Source organism: Sinocyclocheilus anshuiensis, unplaced genomic scaffold (genome assembly GCF_001515605.1).
Source record: "Sinocyclocheilus anshuiensis isolate Anshui unplaced genomic scaffold, SAMN03320099.WGS_v1.1 scaffold575, whole genome shotgun sequence".
NCBI lineage: Eukaryota > Metazoa > Chordata > Actinopteri > Cypriniformes > Cyprinidae > Sinocyclocheilus > Sinocyclocheilus anshuiensis.
The window spans coordinates 111,005-131,410 of NW_015552573.1; the positions used below are offsets into that span (position 1 = coordinate 111,005).

Below are 20,406 nucleotides of genomic sequence, written 5' to 3' on the forward strand. Positions count from 1 at the left end.
CGATTTGCGTGCATTGTGAGCGTTTTTCGATGAAAAAGCTCCGCTCTCGTTTGTCTCTTTTTTCGAGGAAAGAGGGACAGCCATCTGCTCCCCATGGTTCAGGACCCGCCGCTGCTGAGGCACGGAGGAGAATGAGCTCATGGGGTTCGCAGTTGGACCTGGCTGATAAGTTTAGGGAGGGGCTTTCCTTCTCGTGCTCGTTGGCTGCGGACGAGAGAGAGCCGCTGGAGGATGATGTTATCTCTTTGACATCATCTGATCCGGGGGCCAGTGCTCTGCTGGGTTTAGCCCAGGAACAGCAGGAGATGTCTGAGGATGGCGAAGAGTCCATTCCTTCCTGATTTGCATACTAAAATCGAGAAGGAATGGAAGAGGCCGTTTTCTTCTCGCACCTATCGATTCCAGCATACGAGTTATGCCAACATCGAGGCGATGCGTGATAACGGCTATGAGAGGATGCCCCCTGTAGAAGGAGCTATTCAAAATCAAAGACAAAAATTGTCATATATGAGTTTTTGGAGGGCTTTTATTTTGTAATGCAACATCAGATCGTCCTGAAACTGGCTGAGAGACATTCAAAATCAAAGACAAAACCAGTCATTTGAGTTTTTGGAGGGCTTTTATTTTGTAATGGGAAATCATACAGTCCTGACATTGGGGAAATGACATTCTGGACTGGTGTACTGTTAATCAAAAGTTAAACTTTTTTTGTGAAAACAGGTAGTTTTCTTTTTATAACTATGCGAATTTACAGATAAATATGGTTATATGCAAGTTAATTAAAGGGTTTTATTTTGTTATTTCTCACCAGTTTTTTTTTTTTTTTGAAAATTCTACATTTAATATTACTCAATATTTTAAGTCATTTTCGTTTTTATTAGAAAGTTTTTTTTAAACATTTGTATTATTTTAAATGTATCCATTAATTGATTGATTCATTCATTCATTCATTAATTGACTGAATAAACTGTCTCAATAAATGAATGCCAGTATATGCGCGCACCACAAAACAACGTGGCGGCTAGAATGGCCGTGTTTTTCAAAGTGGAGGCTGGCTTGACTGCAGTGCGTGAGGAGGGGATCTGTCAAATGAGGTGCCGGATCAGATTTCGGACAAATTCGGAGGTGCCGGATCAGGATCCGGCTTGTTCCGGCACAAATTAAGCCCTGGTTGTGGGACTATATTCTGTCATAAATCGCATACCATTCATTGCTGAACTTTCTACCGTCCGTTACTGGAAATTAAATGAAATTACTGGTTGATATGTCCTGATCGCAATAAAGTTTACACACGCTTTTGGTCCGTGAATTAGATCTCGCTCGGGAGGCGCGCTGTCTGTGGAGGTTTGGCCAGTGTTGTAATGTCATTCTCAAAATAAAAGAAGAACGTCTTAGTAGGTACTCTGTAACTCACTTTTTATTGAACCAAGTCCTACCTCCATCATTCATGTTCATTTTCCTTCTCCCTGCCCATCCCCCCACCTCTCATACATTCTCACGAGAACTCCTACAACTTTACTACATCCCTTCCCTTGTTAATATTTAAGTCTATAACTTAAATAACTTCTTTACTATATAAACTAACAAAAAAAAACTTCCTTTTTTTTCATACTAAACAAAGAAGGGTTCTATGTAGCTAACACAACCTCCACTTTCTTGGGGTCAGGTTTAATTCCTTCAGATGTGACTAAGTGGCCCAGCACCTTTATTTGATTTAGTCCAAAGGAACACTTGTCTTAGTTCAGTTTAAGTCCTCTTTCTTTGAATCGTTCAAACACTGCTCTCAATCTTTCCTCCAGCTCACTGTCAGCCTCAGCATACACAACTACATCATCTATGTACCAAACTACACCTGGTAATCCACAAAGTATTGAGTCCATGGCCTTCTGATAAGCCTCTGGTGCACTAGAAAGGCCAAAAGGAACTTTTCGGAAACGGTAGCATCCTCTGTGAGTGATAAAGGTTGTCAGATTTCTTGACTGTTCTGCTAAATCAACCTGCCAAAATCCTTTCCTGGCGTCCAATTTAGCAATAAGAAACTCCTTTAAAAAACATTAAAAATCGTTCTGATCCCTTCATTTACTTATCGATTTGTTCACTTGTATATATTTAATTTTCTAATTGTTATACCTATATGTATGTACCTTATACCCTACATATGTGCTGCTACACGTTTGTTTGTTGTTTTGAAGATAGTGTCTGTTGTCTTTGAACTGTTAGCTATTTGTTTCTGCTGTTAAAACCACACAAAGAGGCAAATGGATGAATATTCTGGGATGTTTATGTTTCTTTTTGTTGCAATTATTATTATTCGTGTTTTTTTTCCTGTTAATAGAAATGCCTATAAATAAAGTATTCAAAAAAAAAATCGTTCTGATCCCAAACTTTTGAACGGTAGTTTATTTAGGCCTATAATATTAAAACAAAAAATATGATTAATGTGATTCGTGTTTAAATAAATTTTTTTTTAATGAAAACATGACTTTATTTTTCAAAAAACACATCAAACAACAGGCAATTTCAAATGCCTACATTACATAAATGAATAATTCATAAATAATTCGATTTTCAAGTGCTCTGGGGATTGTAAAATGTGAATGTCAATAACTATGAGACATATCATTTGAATCATAACATCACCTCTCATTTGAGAGCAAGCATGAGACAGTCTCAGACTGGAGGGATTTTGTCCATGGAGCAGCCACATTTCTCAACAATCATATTGGGGAATTCTGCCACCTCGATTTCAGTGTAATCTCCCTTTTTCACCAGGTACATCATGGGCAGCGGCACACTCTCCATCACCGCACAGGTCCTCTGCCCGTATCCATAGTAACCGCGTTTGGGCTGCTTGCATCCTCCTGCGCATCTGAAGGCCTGGTACCCGGCCGGCTCAATGATCCAGTACTGAGTCCAGGTCAGCTCACGGAAATTGATGAAATGCTCCTCCCGGCAACACTTGCTGCTGTTTGGGCTGGAGTTACAGTTCCCCTGAGATCTGTTGACATGGATGTTAAGGATTTTAGTTGAGGAATATATGATTGACAGGTATAAAGTTCAATGCAAGTCATGTAAACTAAATAAGCTGCAGCTTGATAACAATACTCACCCATATTCATCCAGGTTTAAGGTGTACAACACAAGTTCAGGTGCACCCATATCCTTCTCCAGGGTGTTTTCTTTCGGGTCCTGTGTGGCAAAGCACACTCTTTTGGCCATCTCAGCTGCATAGCTACCAGGTCTCTCTCCTTCAGTCCACACCTCCAGATGCAGAGGTGTTTTCTTTTGGGCTTTAGACCAGTAATGAATGGCCTGAGTCACGTCAAAGCTCCTCCAGCCAGACTCGTGGATGGGAACCAGTCTATTAAAATAGTGAATATGGACACATAAGTTCCCATTCATGCATTATAAAATTAAATACTGTTATTATTTGTACATTTATTTATGTTTTTATTATATTTCGGCATCTGATGTACCTCGAGTCAATGAGTGATGTTCTGTTGGAGCCGTTTCCCAGCACTTCCACCCAGTAGATGCTCACTCTAGCGTTGTTAATGGGTCTGTGGTGCCTTCGCTCAGGTTTGGATGGATTCTGTGCAGCTGTTTGGAAAAGTTTCAGTTCGGCCATAGTGACCTCAGTGTTTTCTTGCAGTCTGGCCTCCATGTCGAACACAAGACGCTGACGGGTTGTGTCAGAGTACTTGATTTCTCCTGTTATATCTGTCAAAAACAGAGAACACATTAGATTATAGTTTATGGCAGATGCACTGTGAAAATGTTATCGTCTTAATGTTTTGGCATCCTTTTTTGATATTCGGCATAATAATTTTAACTTCTTGATCAGTAAGTAAATCCATAGTAGTCAAAAAATTGCTGTAATGATATAAATTGAAAATAATTTTAATGGTAGAATTTGGCGACAAAAGTTAATTAGTTGCAACAGTTATGAACTCAATGAATACTTTCACAGGAATTAGTTGCAATAGTTAATATGAGCTCAGTGAATACTTTCACAGCATTTATTCATTTTGGTTAATGTTAATTTTGACATATTAATAGATTTTTAACATTAATGTCGCAACAACAATATATTAACATCAATTAAGAAAAAACTATTATATAAATAATTTGTAAATGTTATTAGTTTATGGTCCACTTATTTGTTGCATTCGTTATTGTTAGTTGCATTAAACCAATTACACTATCTAATATTAAAATATAGAATATTATGCACAAATTTGTTACTGTTTTTTAAAAGTTCATTTCATTTTGCAAGTGCACTTTATGTATCTATGCTTTTGTTTATGGGCTTAATCTATTTCAAATCATTTTTACATGATTTATAATTGCATTTTTATTTATTTATTATTTCTAAATCATTTTTGCAAAGAACATTTAGCATTTATTTATTATGCAACTAATTAATTTTTTTTTATATATATATATATAAAATTTATAAATGTAATTATTAGTGCATGGTCCAGTTATTTGTTACATTTATTGTTGCTCATTGTTTGTTACCAAATACATTGACTAATATTAAAATATAAAATACAATGCACACATTTTAAAACTTTTTTACAGTTCAATTTCATTTTGTAAATATAACCCACCTGCATTCCCATGGATTCCTCTAAGAATTCCCGCCAGGCTTGGCAGAGATCTCCTCCTGCGCTTGTGATGGAGTTTCAGCATGGACAGATATTTGTTCTTGACTTGAGCTGGGATGACTAGATTTTCCAAATCTCTCTTCTGAATCCTGGGGAGTTCGGTTAGTCTGAGTTTTTGGAGCATCGCCTGCTTCATATCCTCATGGTCGAATCCCTGAGTGAATGAGATCACTGTGGTGCAAATGAGCAGCTGGATGAGCAGAGCCATGCTTGAAGTAGTGATGCCAGTGTCGCTCTCCTGATTGAATGACTGACTCTCTTGAGTCTCTCAGGGTTTATATACAGTCGCCCCCTCCCTCCCCCCACCCCGTCTAGCTCTTCACACCTCTAACAAAGGGGAGACAACCTAAAAAAGACACCCTTCAAAGCCATGTCCCATTTAGACCACCTATTGTTGCTCATTACTTTATTTTTTCAAATGCATCCTAAGTATGTTCATTATATATTTTTTATATATTTTTATTTGATTTTTTTAATATAAATTATATTAGTTATATATTTTTGTATATATACATATAAAATATAACGATGTGGATTTTTACATTTATTTATCAGATTTATCAGCAAATGTATACATTTATTTATACATTTATTCAAATAATTTTATTTTCAAAATCAGTTCTAATATCTATTTGATTTGTAAAAAATCTACATTTTTATTTGATTTTTTTAAATATAAATTATATTAGTTATATATTTTTGTATATATACATATAAAATATAACGATGTGGATTTTTACATTTATTTATCAGATTTATCAGCAAATGTATAAATTTATTTATACATTTATTCAAAATAATTTTATTTTCAAAATCAGTTCTAATTTCAAAGCAATGTTTACATTATTTATGATTGTTAGGTATGTTCAGGTCATTATATATTTTTATGTATTAAACAATTATAATTATAATATTAAATGTAATTTATAATTGTAATTATAAAATTATAATAAATTATATATATGTATGTATTTATATTTATGTAATTATACATTTATTTATCAGTTTAATCTATTTCAAAGCATTTACTTTTACTTTTATTTTATTAATTTTATTACATGCATCCTTTCTAAAGCAGAAATTAATGTTTTTGTGAATAAAATGTAGCTTTTATTTATTTATTCTGCAGCCAATAATTTTTTGTCAATTGTGTGGATGTAATTAGTGCATGGTTCAACTTATTTGTTGCATTCATTTGCTTTGTTTCTGTCTATATTTCAGTTCGGACCCTTCTACTTTCCAGCTGTAACCGTCTTTGGTAAAAGCAGCAGTGTATTTGGCAGGGCAGAGGAGAGAGGAAAGTGTATTGAGAAATGGCCACCCCTGCTGTCATTATTCCACAAACAGAGGCAGTGAATCCAGGAGTGTGTTCAGGGATGTGGATTGGAGGGAGTTTCTCAAGGGGGTGATTATCTGTTACTATTGCAGGACTGCTCAGACCTCTTCTGTCCTGCCAACATGGGACTAAAGTTACCGCAGTCTGTGTATTGTGTATTGGGGCTGCAGGTTGTCCTGGGGATGTCAGACAATGTCGGCACAGGAACGGCTGATGACGGATCACGTCACGTCAGACAGCTAAGCAAATTTACTTGCTACACAGCCATGTTTTCATGGTAATCGTGTTATTATCTGACGCTGTTTGTCAGGATGGGCAAGACAGTATAATCCAATGTTTATGAATCAACATGGCTATTATCATTCTAAATGATGTCAATAGCACTACAGATAAGCCACATTTTCTCTAACATAAATTTAAGAACTAAAATTCATACAGAACTTGAAACCTTTATATTTTATAAAAAAAACAATTTTAACCTGAAAACCAAACTCGATATTTGAAAAACTGCAGCCATGTTTGTAGTCTGAGATTAAAAATTATAATAATAATAAAATAATTATAAAACAGGTTAGCATTTAACAGTTTTTTTTAACATTATTTATGATTGCATTTATTATTTTAAAGTTATTTATTTAATATTTCTAAAGTGTTTTTGTGAAAAAAATAGCTTTTATTTATTTATAGTGCAACTAATACAATTTTGTAAATGTAACTGCTGTCCTATTGCTGACATGAGAATTTGAAAAAGTCATAAGAATTTGTCGTAAAGACTTAAAAATGCTAAATGTGTGCGTTTACACAGTTGTATCTCTGTAAAAAAGTTAAAAAAGTTAAAAAAGTTTTCTTGATTAAAGACAGTGACAGTTTGACATTTGACAAATGAATAAACATAGAAAGAAAATCATTTATAGTAACAGTTAAAAATGTATGTAGATAAATATGAATATATTTAATGCCCCAGATTTATTGTAATAAATTATTTATTTATTATATGATATAATTTATATTTTATTATTATATTAAATATTTTAATACATTTTAATAATTCCGATGTTTTAGTACATTTGAAATATTTCGAATTTTAAAAACCTTGGAAACCTTTTCATGAAAATAAAGTACTTTTTTTTTCATTTTTTAAATTTTTTTTTTATTATTAGTAGCAGTATTTTTATTTATTTATTTATTTAGTAGACCATTATACTTATTTTTGGGCTGTGCTAGTTAGTATAAGATATTATTAAATTATACTTAATTTAATAATACTTAGTTTCAGTTCATTGTATATTTTTAGTGGTAAATTCTTGACTAGTCCAGTTAAAACGGTATTGAGTTTAATGTTTTGAATACACACCATCATACCAAAAGATCTTAGGCCTGAGACTTTCAATGACTCATTAAGCCCAACTGTTATTTCTAGCTATAGACGGTTGTTTTGGAGGGTGGGGTGTTGCAGTTGACTTTCTTTGATTTCTCCATGCTGCAGATTCTAGCACATCAATTAATTAGATGATCTAGACTGAAAGTGATATTTCTCATTTTCTAATTGCATATGAAAAGGGATCAGAAGGATTAAACCAACAATAACACTCTCCTGATTTTAGCCTTTTAATCAAGAGCCCCAATAAACACAAAAGGTGTTAATGATGAGCGTTAGAAGCTGTTCACTGAAACCAGCCCAGCTACACACATCAGTGGTTACTGCTATGATGGAGGGCTTTATTTGATCCACTATCAAGGCTAATAGAAATGAAATTAAGCTATTCAGCCAGACAAACTGTTAATACACAGTCTGCTTTGGTTTTCTTTGCTTGAAAATGCCAAAAACAGAATAAAAAGTTTATTCTGCATCACAGTTTGCCATAAATTCTGTTCGTTCATTTATTCTGAAATAACTCTTCACAATTTATTTCCATGAATTTCATGCAGCCAAGTAGTAAAATGACCAGCAGGTGACGCTGCTTTACCATGTCTTTGCAGGAAAGTCATCTAAGACTGTCTGGATAGATTTTTTCAGCCCTAAGGGGGAGCTCTGGCATTTGTAGAATTGACCAAAATGTAAAGAAAGTGACCTGACATGTGGCCAAGTATGGTGACCCATACTTGGAATTAGTGCTCTGCATTTAACCCATCCTAAGTGCACACACACAGCAGTGAACACACACACACCGTGAACACACACCTGGAGCAGTGGGCAGCCATTTATGCTGTAGTACTGCACAATTACATACAGCGTCACATTATTTGATAGTTTTTATTATTATTATATCATAATAACATATTTAATTTAATCAATTTTAATCGGCCACCTTTATTTATGCTATCGGCAGTTTGCAGAGGTTCAACTTTATTTCCTTCATTGGTAATTCAATTCAGTGTGGCTTAATAACTTGCAATTAACTTAGGACTGCAGGTTGTGACATTTGTACCACTTGGGTGTTACTTAAACATTTAAGCAAGCAATAAAAGTGAATTTTTAAAATGTTGTTACATTGTATTTATTGTACTTGGACGTTTACAGTGAGAGCAACTTTTCTGTATTTTACATTTCATAAACATTTTTTTATAAACGGACAAATATGCCCCACATAAATGTATTGGAATTTAAAATATACAAAAGAATGTTACAAAGTTTTCCATTTGAAAAGATATAAGTAAAAAAAAAATAATGAATTGAGTGACCATATTGTTCTAGAATAGACAGACAGACACATAGACAGTATGATAGATTCAACTAAACTACATTAAACCATCTATAAAAGCATGCTTAATACCATAAAGAATAAAAATAATCTTAAAAAGTGTGAACACATGTGACCCCAACCTGCTCCACCCCCATTCCTAACTTCCCTGCTTAAGCAAAACAGCTTTACAGAGTGTATTTACAGTATGTATGCCTATTTTTTGTTTGTATACATGTGTATTTATGGACACACATTTATGTTTATGTTTTTGTGTGTTTATATTTGTGTCTGTTTTTGTGTATTTTGAAAGTGTCTCTATGCGTTTACATGTGCATGTCTGTTTGTTTGTGTGTATGTTATGTTTGTTTTAATTGATATGTTATTTCTTAAAAAATTTCTGAGACTGTATCTATATCTGTATTTATGTATGTTTTATAGGCACGTGAATGTCTATATACGTATGTGTACAATATGTTTATGTAAATGCATGTATATATGTAGCCTGTAGTATATATGTTGTATGTTTATTTTGACGTGTATGTGTTTGGATGTGAAAGGACGCGCGCGTGTGTGTGTGTGTGTGTGTGTGTGTGTGAGAGAGAGAGAGAGAGAGAGAGAGAGAGAGAGAGAGAGAGAGAGAGAGAGAGAGAGAGAGAGAGAGAGAGAGAGAGAGAGAGAGAGAGAGAGAGAGAGAGAGAGAGAGAGAGAGAGAGAGAGAGAGAGAGAGAGAGAGAGAGAGAGAGAGAGAGAGAGAGAGAGAGAGAGAGAGAGAGAGAGAGAGAGAGAGAGAGAGAGAGAGAGAGAGAGAGAGAGAGAGAGAGAGAGAGAGAGAGAGAGAGAGAGAGAGAGAGAGAGAGTCTAGTCGCCATGTTTCTCCTTATCTTTCCTGAATCACACTGAGTGGCGGCGGGCAGATGAGAGAGATTCACCCCGTCACCCCGCATCCACACCATCCTCCTCCTCCTCCTCCTCCTCCTCATCTTCACCCCGTCATCATCATCCTCTGACGGACTTCATCCCGTGCGTAGGACTTACTTTTGAGGAATTATTAATGGGAAAAGGACTATGGAAAACTAAGCGACACTCAATCGGTGCCTTGGAGAACTTCGCGAAACTCACTTTTTGCGGACATAAACACATTTTATCCATCTTTTCCACACACGTAATGCCTAAATGTCACATTTGGGGGGCGTGTCATGTTATTTTTGTTTGTTTTGAGGAAAATTCTCTTTCAGGATGAGATCAAAATCTGTTAGCTTGCTAGCCGAACGTCTTTATTAGCCTGATCGTTAGCATCAGTTATATTAACCCGTTAAAGTTGAACAAACTGGGAATGTTTTTAAGTCTATATACTTGACATGGTTTGACACTAGTACTTGTTAATATTAATACACGATTTTTTTTGTATTTATATGAGAGAAAAACAGTTAAGATACATTGTGTCGCGAGAATGTTAGCTCGTTAGCTTGAGTAGCTACAGAGAAGGCACTTAAATGTATGTAAATTAATAGTTACAAAACGCAAGAGATAAATTACAGTTTTACACAAAAGTGCGAGGTCTTTTTGGATGAATGGCTTAAATTGTCCCCCTCATTTGGTGGTTTGTTGGTCACTGAGTACATAGTACATTAAAAAGATGTAGTGAGAAGTTTTATTAAAGTATGAAATAAAAATTAATTTTGAGTTTACTGCAGTTTTGTGACTGCATTTTTCTGTGATGATGGGTGGTTTATATTTATAGCTATTTACAGATCCCCTCCAAAGAGTAATCGCGTATTTGTATCTATTTTAATAACATTACACTACATATTTTGCACTGACATTCGATTTGAACCATGTCTGGAGAAGTGCGTTTGAAAAAGCTGGAAAAACTGATTCTGGATGGTCCTGTCCAGTCCAATGGACAGTGTTGTAGTGTGGAAACTCTTCTGGATGTTCTCATCTGCCTTTATGATGAGTGCATCAACTCCCCACTCAGAAGAGAGAAGAACATTGCTGAGTTTTTGGAATGGAGTGAGTATAATGCTTTAAAAACATGTTTCCTAAAATCAGTGCATTTCATATTTAAACCGTATTAAATCAGTTTATTTCATGCACAGACCATTTTAAATCAATGCATTTAATGTTTAAACCCTAGTAAATCAATGCATTTTATGTGTAACCCATATCAAATCAATGCATTTCACGTTCAAGCCATCTTAAACCAATGCATTTTATGTTTAACCCATTGTAAACCAGTGCATTTTATGTTAAACCCATATCAAATCCATGCATTGTAAGTCATTGTATTTATTGATTAAATCATCTTATTATGGTACCAAACCTAAGTTCAGTAGATGTTTGGGTTGCAAAGTACTCATAAATAAGGATATTTCCCTGAAGTTCATGCAACAAATGTCTTTAAGCCACATTTGGCAGCACTAAATCATAGGTGTGTGTGTGTACAGCCCTGGAAAAGTCAAGTAGCAACATGCTGTTAAATTCTGAGCCATCATACCTGCACGTTGAGCATGGGGCATGTATTGAAATTACCTCAGAAAGGGAGTATATGATATTAGAATTTGATTAAACAGTGTCACAAACCATTTTGATTTATAAGTACATGTGCTATCGAATATCTCGAAGGGATAGTCGAAAAGTAATGAACGAAATCTACTTCTGCCTGTGGCAGTGTTCTGACACTGAAGGTTGTGCTATTCACTGTCTTGGTAATTAATCTTGGTAATCAAACTGGTTCCCTATAGGAAAGGCTATGGCTGTGTAAATAAGGTAGAAAAAGACCCCAGGCTATACGGTGTCATTCTCTATATGGATAACAACACTGCTGATGGCTGAAATGTGAAATCTCCCCACTTTTGTTTTATACAAAGGATTTTTCCAAGCATGGAATATGACGTTGACATGTTTGGTGGTAAAGTTGTAAATGCATAAAAGGAATAGTTCACACAAAAATGACAGTTCACCGTCAAGCCATTCAAGATGTACATGAATTTTAGTTTTTTTCATGGCAACAGATTTGGAGAGATTTAGCATTACATCAATTGGTCTGCAGTGTATGGGTGCCGTCAGAATGAACAGTCAAAACAGCTGATAAAAAAACTGTAATCCACACGACTCCAGTCCATCAATTAATCTCTTGTGGAGCAAAAAGCTGCATGTTTGTAAGAAACAAAATCATCATTAATATGTTTATAACTTTTAATCGTTGCTTAAGGGTCCTCTATTCGTAATATTGCTTCCTCCAGCATAAAAGTCACTTCGTCTGAATCAGGAGAGAATTATCAAGCAGTGTTTACAAGCAAAAACAGTCTGAAACAGTTCTAAACAAACATGTGGGTGGATTTTGTGTGAGAGGACAACAGATGATGAACGTGTCACTGAAGGAAGTGAAGATTATGGAATCACATTTTGGCCAGAAGCAACAGTTTAAAGTTAAAACGCCTCAATGATGGATTTGTTTCTTACAAACACATAGCTTTTCTTTAACTTTAACTGATGGACTTGAGTGGTGTGGATTACTTGTGATGTTTTTATCAGCTGTTTGGACTCTCATTCTGACGGCACCCATTCACTGCAGAGGATCTATTGGTGAGCAAGTGAAGTAACGCTACATTTCTCCAAATCTGTTCTGATGAGCAAACTCATCTAATCTTGGATGGCCGGAGGGTCAATACATTTTCCACAAAATTTCATTTTTGCATGAACTATTCCTTTAATAGCTGGGCTGGGGAGTATTATGAAGTGACCATCATGTGACTACAGTGTAATTGACCATATACAGTGTAATGGGAAAAGTAGTTGCATTGTTTGAGTGTGTTTAATCAGGGGCCTCCTGACCCAGCTTAACTAAAGAATATGACTTTAAACTCGTTACGTTTTTAAGTTGAGCAGGAAATAACTGGAGCTCCACATCACATTCTACTGTGAATGAACATAGTGTGCTGTTTGTTTGTTTATTTTGTGGCCTGTCTTGCAACTACCCTGAATGCCTTGAATTGTAAACATTCCTTCCCTGTAAACAGAAGTCCTGACTGATGCACACAGTATATACCAAACAAATGTGGCAGAGCTTGAGAATAATAAACATCCACTGTAACACAATAATACAAAGGATAGATCATATTTGTAGGGACCAGAATACAAAGTGCGACTCCTTGCACTTGTAGACCTCTTGAGCTGAGCATATGCTATGTTTTAGGTTAATGCTTTGGGATTAGACACTGTGATTGCATTTTAATTCATTTCTTCTTGTCAGCCTTTCTCAGAATCATTGATGCTTAGATATATAGAAGAGCTTTCCAAGATTATTTGCATATATTCTTCAGGGATGGCTACTGCAGTGCTGCAGTAATGGAAGGAATTTGTAGGCTCTTCCGGGAGTTGATTTATTGTTTAGTTATAAAACTTCAATTCTGCATTTTAAAATGCTGTAAACAACTCCCTCTGTTGCATTAGGCTAAAATGATCCTTACACACCTTTCAGCCACAGGTTGGTTGGAGACGATGCCAGGACAAGCTTGAACTCGTGCCCAGATCATCAGCCAGATATGTGTTATCTCTTGTCGGTACTGGGACGACCACATGCTTCAGATGGGATTCCTTCATCATACCAGGCGTCATGGTTTGATTTATAATGTCTGGATGAGAAATACATAATGTGTTCTTGCTGAAATGTTTCTGTTGGTGTTGAATAGTCTATTCTAGTCTGGGCTGGTAACTGAAAGTTGTAGGTTCAAACCCTATAAGCTGTACTCATGAGGGAAACATTAACCTCGGGTTACCTCAAATCTGGCATCAAATTATTATAATTTATAATGGGCAAAAAAAGTACAAACTGTATTAGAAAAAGTAGGCATTGATATTGTCTGCTTTAACTATTTACTCAAGATAATCAGGTGATTAATGATGCTGATTATTCTTTTTAGAGATATATATATCAGGCATCTTTAAAAATAAAATAAAAGTGTGCTTTTAAACACATCAGTTGACTAATTAGCAATTAGTGTGGTGATTCCATGCTCTCTCTGCTGATTGGAAAGAGGCCTGAAGACTTATTTTAAGGCCATTGTAGGAATGTGCAAGTCACAGATGCTGTTCAGGCCCAACTGTTTGAAAGAAAAGGCTGACTCCGTGAACGGTGACTAACAACTACCCTCTGGTATTTGAAGAGGTCCCCCTGTGTTGTGAGTTTCCTTGGACAGCTGGTTTAAATTGACAACCCAGGCGGATTTATGTGGTTGTCCTGTCACAGCCCCAACTTCTGCTTTTCCACTGTTCTAGCTTTCATATGTACTGGATGAGTTTATTTATGCAGGTTGGGTTTGCTGTCAGGTAAAACCGGTCTCATATTTTGGGATTAGGTTTGGATTAACTTTGGGAGGTTTCTCGTATTCAAAGGTTAAATCCGCCTCATCACGAGATTTTCCTTTATATTCAGTCCTTATTTGTATCTGTATTATAGCAAGTCAACTCTTGTTTAGGAGTGTCATGCGCTGTGATTGGCAAAACCAATATGATTTTAGGGATTGTAAGAATCTTGTTGTCTGTCCTGAACGGATTGGGTTTAGGACCAGACTTGTTCCTCCATTGTTATTTGCTCTCTCGCAGATGAAAATGCTAGTGTAAACACTAGTAGTTGTTTTTTACAGAGTTAAAATCCGTTTATGTTTCATGACATTACTGATCTTCAGAAAATCTGGCTGGCTTATGTTTGGAGATCATGTTATTTTTGTCTTTTTTGACCTGACCTAATGTTATGGTCTTGTCTTTTTGAGATTAAAAACACAATTTAAATATTTTATCCCGATAAATTCACACCCTTAATTGTATTAACTTTCATTACACATTATATTGAGATCTACAGGTTATTTTGTTTGTTTGTTTATTGATTTCAGATTTTAAACCAATGTTTTTCAAGTTATTTTTGTTGTAGCTTTTAAATTATTGCACCTTAATCATAATATTTCAGTTTATGTAATAGGTCTTAAATGAATAGTTTTATGTATATGAAGTAACACTACAGACATTGAACAAAAGCTGAGGAGCTCTGACTATTTATTCTATGCCCGGTGTTTGTGCTATGCAGACATTTCACAGTGAAAATGCTCTTGATGTTGGAGTCGAGCAGAGCAGGTTTGAACATGGCATGCGCTCACAAGTATTTCTGAGGTCTTTCTGCAGTCTGGCTTTAAGCGCTTCTTTCCCTCTATGGAAATCGTGTTTTAATGATCCTGCCAGTGTCTTTGCCTTTATATGGTCTCTTGGGTATTGCTGGAGATAGATGTTGTGGTTCATTTGATTTGCAGCTCTGTGTCCTCTTACGCTGGAGACTGTGACAGTGATATATACACATTGAGCTTTCTGCATTCAGATCTTAAATGAACACCGACCTGTGCGTGCTGCAGTTGTTTTGGACACTTTGGAAACAGTGTAGGTTCTTCTTTGGAAGGCTTGACTTTTAAACTGTCCTTTATTAATAGACGTTATACACTTTCCCTGTTTGATGTATTGGAGGCCGTGATGGCAGTTCCAGGTGGTCTGTTTTCCATCTGTTTCTAATGCCCTGTAAAAGGATGCCTGACACTGTGGTAACATTTGATAGTCACGGCATTGTTTACATGGAATCTTGCTCATATCCCACAAAGCTGTGTGTGTAGATTTCATATCAACAACTCAGCTGCCTGACATTTTGGCTAATGGAGCTCATCCTCTTGAAGTGATATGTCTTGTTTGCTTCATATTAGGTTATCCATCTCAATGTCCTCATAATTTTCATCGTGAATTTGCGAAAAAGAATCAGTATATCCTATATCTTACTTGCTTAATATTGTGTTGATAGACTGATAAAATTCTTGGGAGATTTTTGGCATTAACTGATAATCTAATAATTTTGACTGATCATGTTTTGTGAAAATTTTCAAGAAATGAAAATATATATACTATATATTTATAGTATATAAAATATTATTATATCAGCATCGGCCATCCTGATTTTTGGGAATCTGCACTGGCTGTGCCACTTATTCTTAACCAGCTAGAGCAATAAGGAACTAGACATTTTGATTGTCACTTGGTTTCTGTTTCTATTATGACTTTCTGGGTAGTTCCAGTGAAACCTCATTGATCCAAAATCCACATTAAGCCACTGTAATTTTCTTACTCATTGTGTATTATTTGTCAGTAGAATATTGTTTCATTGCAATTAGGATGAGGTGTTAAATGACTTGGTCAAATGATAATTCATTGATCAGAGGTTAAAACCAGCAACCAACCCAGATCTTTAACCACTAGGCCACACCAGCCACAAACTATTATTGCTTTCTGTCATTTTACAGTTTTTTTTTTTTTAGTTGTGTGTTTAGAACCTCTTGCTGTTTGTTATTAAAGAAACGGCACACTCTTGCCAAAGGCATGACAGTAAATACACATCCTAATCAGGTGATTTCAACAGGAACGTGGAATCTGGAGTTGCGTGTTTGACGAGAGTGCTCAGATATACTATATTTTCTCCAGTTGTTTCCATAGAAGTGAGGCAGCACCATTAGTGAAGGATTTCTGATGGGATATAAGCAAATCACTTTGATCGAAAGTTCCTTGACTGTTTTTCAGTTTCTCTCTCACACATAGAAACAAATTGGATTAGATAACCTCATAAGACTTGAAATGTGTAACAACAATATTGTTGATTACTTAATAGGTGCTGATACATAAAAATGAGCAGTCATATGTTATCTACTCATGGTTTTGACATCATAATAACCATTATAATTTCTGAACAAGCAACTTAGTTTACTTAAATGGTCTGAGTGATCTGTTTATATGATATTATGTGGAAATGTTTAATGAGAACAAGCAATATTTTTGTTCATTTTTGGGTGAACGGTTCGTTTAAAAACCAAGTATGTTTGTAACTTCAGTATTTTGGAGCCTGCTTTGGTTTCAGCTAACTACATCAGTTTTTTATTTTTCAGGGTTAACTGAACAGCACAAGGCTCAGTGTCTGTACAAGAGACTGGATTTAATGCAGTCCAAGTGAAAAGAGATCTGTCTTTGTGTCTGATTGTGAGTGTCTGAACTCAATGTGACATTCATTGACCAATATAGAGTTCATTCATACGCAGCACACAGCATTGTAGCAGTACGATCTTACTTCAGTAGAACGTAGAAGCCTTTCCTCTCTTTATCATACAATGATTTATAGTTTACCCGATACTTACTGAGATCATTTATGGACTCAAATACATTTCTTAAGTTTTGGAAGAAAAAATGTAAGTGGAGTTTTCCAGTGCAAATCTTGCCACATGATGCAAAGGTGTTCTGAGTGGTTGCTAGGGTCTTCTAGGATGTTCTGGGTGGTTGCTAGGGGGTTAATTACTCATTACTCAAGTCAAAAAATCCCACTCCCAATTCTTTGATATTCTAGTCATGGATAGACTGGTTAATCTAAAGAAAAACATTGACTAACTGGCATTAATTTAACACATTTTAATAGTTCTTATAGCCTAATTATTGGGCTTAAATGTATCAAATTCAAATGTGTTAATTGCTCTTGGCCATTTGGGATGGTGGTGATCACATGCATCCTTGAGTTGAGTGCGTCCTCTTCACAGGTTTCAATAGAAACTCCTTGCACATCTTCTCAACCACACAGTAAATCATATTCTGTGTGCTTCATACAATAATGTTGGCTAATAATTGATTCTCATTGCTAAAGGTAGTCGTCCTGCAGTAGCCCCATACTTGTTGACGATGCTTTGTGATTGTACACACTCATGATTTGCAGTCTATAAGATACAAACCTCACTGTCAGGATCAGTCCCAATAACAGGGTAAATGGCAAATTTGTGCTGCCATTCATGATTAAACCCACACTTCTGTGACAAGACTTTTCTCTCTAATTAGATGTCAGGGGAAATGAGAATATAGGCCTGTAAGCTGCTCATTATCGCAAAATAAAACCTCTCGTACCACCTTGAACAGGTTTATTTTTTGATAATGGCAGGATGACTGTCTTATCCTTCTACTTGCCAAATAAGTGGACATGAAATATTGATGGAGTTATTTTATCACGTGAGGAAAACAAGTCACAGTGGCCAATTTTATTGTTTAGCTCAATCCCTGCAAGACTTTATTGCAGAACACCATCAATCTGTCCTTCACACCTGCTCAGAGATGCCTCTGAACTTTTGACTTGTGTGAATGTGCTGTAACTGAAACTGCTACAAAATCCCTTCGAGAAGATCAGGCCCTTATGGCTCACCATCATGAAGTGATGGATTTGAACGTCTTCAGTAATAACCTCTGCTGTCTCTCTCTCTCTCGCTCTCTCTCTCCACAGCCAAATCGTTCACTTCTAAAGTGAAACAGATGCGATTGCACAAGGAGGACTTCGAGATCCTGAAGGTCATTGGGCGAGGAGCTTTCGGCGAGGTAAGCATCCGTCTTGTGTTGATATTCTGGTAAAATGACTGGATCTGAATTCCCATACTATATAGCAGTGTCTCTCAAGTGATTGGTTGTAACCCAAAAATGTTCTGATAAGTTTGTTGTTGTCTTTTTATTAATAAAATTTTGTGCAATTAACAATTTTGGTATTATGCTGGGTTGCCGTTTGATGTCTAAAATGTCTTAAAATAGTATATTTTTTATGTGGAGTTTAGAACTTTCCAGTGCTTTTACCAGTGAACTACATACTCTACAAAATGTAAAAGTGTGTGAATTGGGATGCAGCCAGTCAGTCGTTTAAGTGCCAGAGAAGTGTCCAGGACCCCTGTGGTGCCATTGTTGTTTTTTGGGCAAAGAATTCATTCATGACCCAAAGGCATGCCAAGTTATTTTATATGTCATAAACTGAGTAAAGTACAGTTTGTTACCCTGTGAAAATGTGAAAGTGTTTAACCTGAGCTAACAGTTTAGCAGCCAAAATCAACCTATTTTCACTCTTGCATATTTTATGTTGGCAGAACGTGACACCGTCACCATCTGCAGAATGAGAGCTACACTGAGCAGATGCTGATGGGTGTCATGCTCTCTGAACGGAGCTCTTTGTAGTTGTCAAAGGGTCGTCTCTGAGTTAAGGTTGACCTATCACCCTGGCCGCCCCGCCCCGTGCCACCCTGATCCTGGTTTCATAAAGACACTGACAGGAGTCAGGCTTAAATCTCTCATGACATCTCTGGTTCTTCTCTGATAAGTGATTAATTGATGATTGACATTAATTTAATCGATTGTTGATTGATCAGTTTCATAGCTGGGAGACATGCATACATGCGCTTTCATCTTGTACCCTCATGCCATTAACAATTGTTTAAAAAAAAAAATACATGTAACTTTCTTATTGAAAAAAAATTATTTTTAAGTTACATTTTCAGTGATGTGTTTACATTTAAGGAAAGTTAGTTAATTAGTGATAAATTAGGTTATTTTGTACTACAGCAGTGGTAATAGTAGAGGACCAAAGTTAAAGATGCCAAGGATTCAATAATCTGTGTTCAGAAAATCAGTGAATCAGAGTGAATAACAAATGTTTTTGCTGTTGCTTTTCCCCCTGGTTTTCATTGCCTTTTTCATTTGAATTGCTCGCTCTTGTCTACCCACATATCTCGTACTGTTGACAATGTTATGACAGAAGTTAAATGTCATTTTTGAGTAATAATTCGTTTTCCAAAACTGTATTTCAAAGGCTGCATTGTGGGAGTTTGACCCATGTAAGGCTGTGTGTTTCAAGGGCACAATGCCAGTGCTCTGAATGCTATTTTTAAAGTCACTTTCCAGTCCCTGGGTCCTTTCGATCAGATATTTTCTTAAACTTGTAACAGATAGTATAACTTCTCTTAGCAACCGTAAACTGCATTTTTAAGGTCCGTGCCTTTGGGATTTGGTTCATTTTGAATCCCTATCAAGTGTATGGAAGAGAGAAGAGTGTGATTTCTGTCTGGAATAATGCTCGTATCCCGGCTCGGGCTGGAATGTGCAGACCTCTCAATGTGTGCTTGTTTTGGCTTATTTAATCGCAGGGAGTGAATCACACCGTTGTTTCGCTTGGACACCTTAAATTCAAGACAAATATATGTCCATTCCAATTCCCTTCCTTTTCCCATGATGCTTACACTTAAACGTCCGGACCAAACATAATTTTATTGATCCATTATGTGCCATTTAGGTGAATGCGTTTGGATCAATGTTCTCTATAATTTTGTTTTTGCTCAGCAAAACCTGTCATTATTACATTATTATATATAATAATTATATGCTATATATTTTATATCTTATATTTAAGATTAAATATTTAATAAATCATTATATATAAATAATAAATATATTTTACATTGTCCTGTGCATATATATTTAAAATTGAATGTATTATAAATGCTAAAATTATATAGAAATTTTATATACACTGAACAAAATTATAAACGCAACACTTTTGTTTTTGCCCCCTATTTTTCATGAGCTGAACTCAAAGATCTAAGACTTTTTTTATGTACACAAAAGGCCTATTTCTCTCAAATATTGTTCACAAATCTGTCTAAATCTGTGTTAGTGAGCACTTCTCCTTTGCCGAGATAATCCATCCACCTCACAGGTGTGGCATATCAAGATGCTGATTAGACAGCATGATTATTGCACAGGTGTGCCTTAGGCTGGCCACAATAAAAGGCCACTCTAAAATGTGCAGTTTTACTGTATTGGGGGGTCCGGGGGGGTCCGAAAACCA

The 20,406-nt window shown here is 35.9% G+C and overlaps 2 protein-coding genes across 2 annotated transcripts in view; one reads left to right on the forward strand and one right to left on the reverse strand.

Moving 5' to 3' along the window:
• Positions 1-2,670: 2,670 nt before the first annotated feature.
• On the reverse strand, positions 2,671-4,878 carry LOC107665104 (left-right determination factor 2-like). Its single transcript, XM_016455854.1, has 4 exons — positions 4,614-4,878; positions 3,477-3,720; positions 3,110-3,361; positions 2,671-2,998 (listed from the first exon to the last, which is right to left on the reverse strand). Exons 1-4 carry the CDS (start codon positions 4,876-4,878, stop codon positions 2,671-2,673), a joined length of 1,089 nt encoding a protein of 362 aa, XP_016311340.1.
• Positions 4,879-9,554: 4,676 nt separating this feature from the next.
• LOC107665107 (serine/threonine-protein kinase MRCK alpha-like) overlaps positions 9,555-20,406 on the forward strand; it is a 75,883-nt gene continuing 65,031 nt past the window's right edge. The window contains exons 1-2 of the mRNA XM_016455860.1: positions 9,555-10,703; positions 18,028-18,119. Coding sequence (XP_016311346.1) covers positions 10,526-10,703; positions 18,028-18,119 — 270 coding nt within the window. The 5' untranslated portion in view covers positions 9,555-10,525. The remainder of the gene's footprint in view (positions 10,704-18,027; positions 18,120-20,406) is intronic.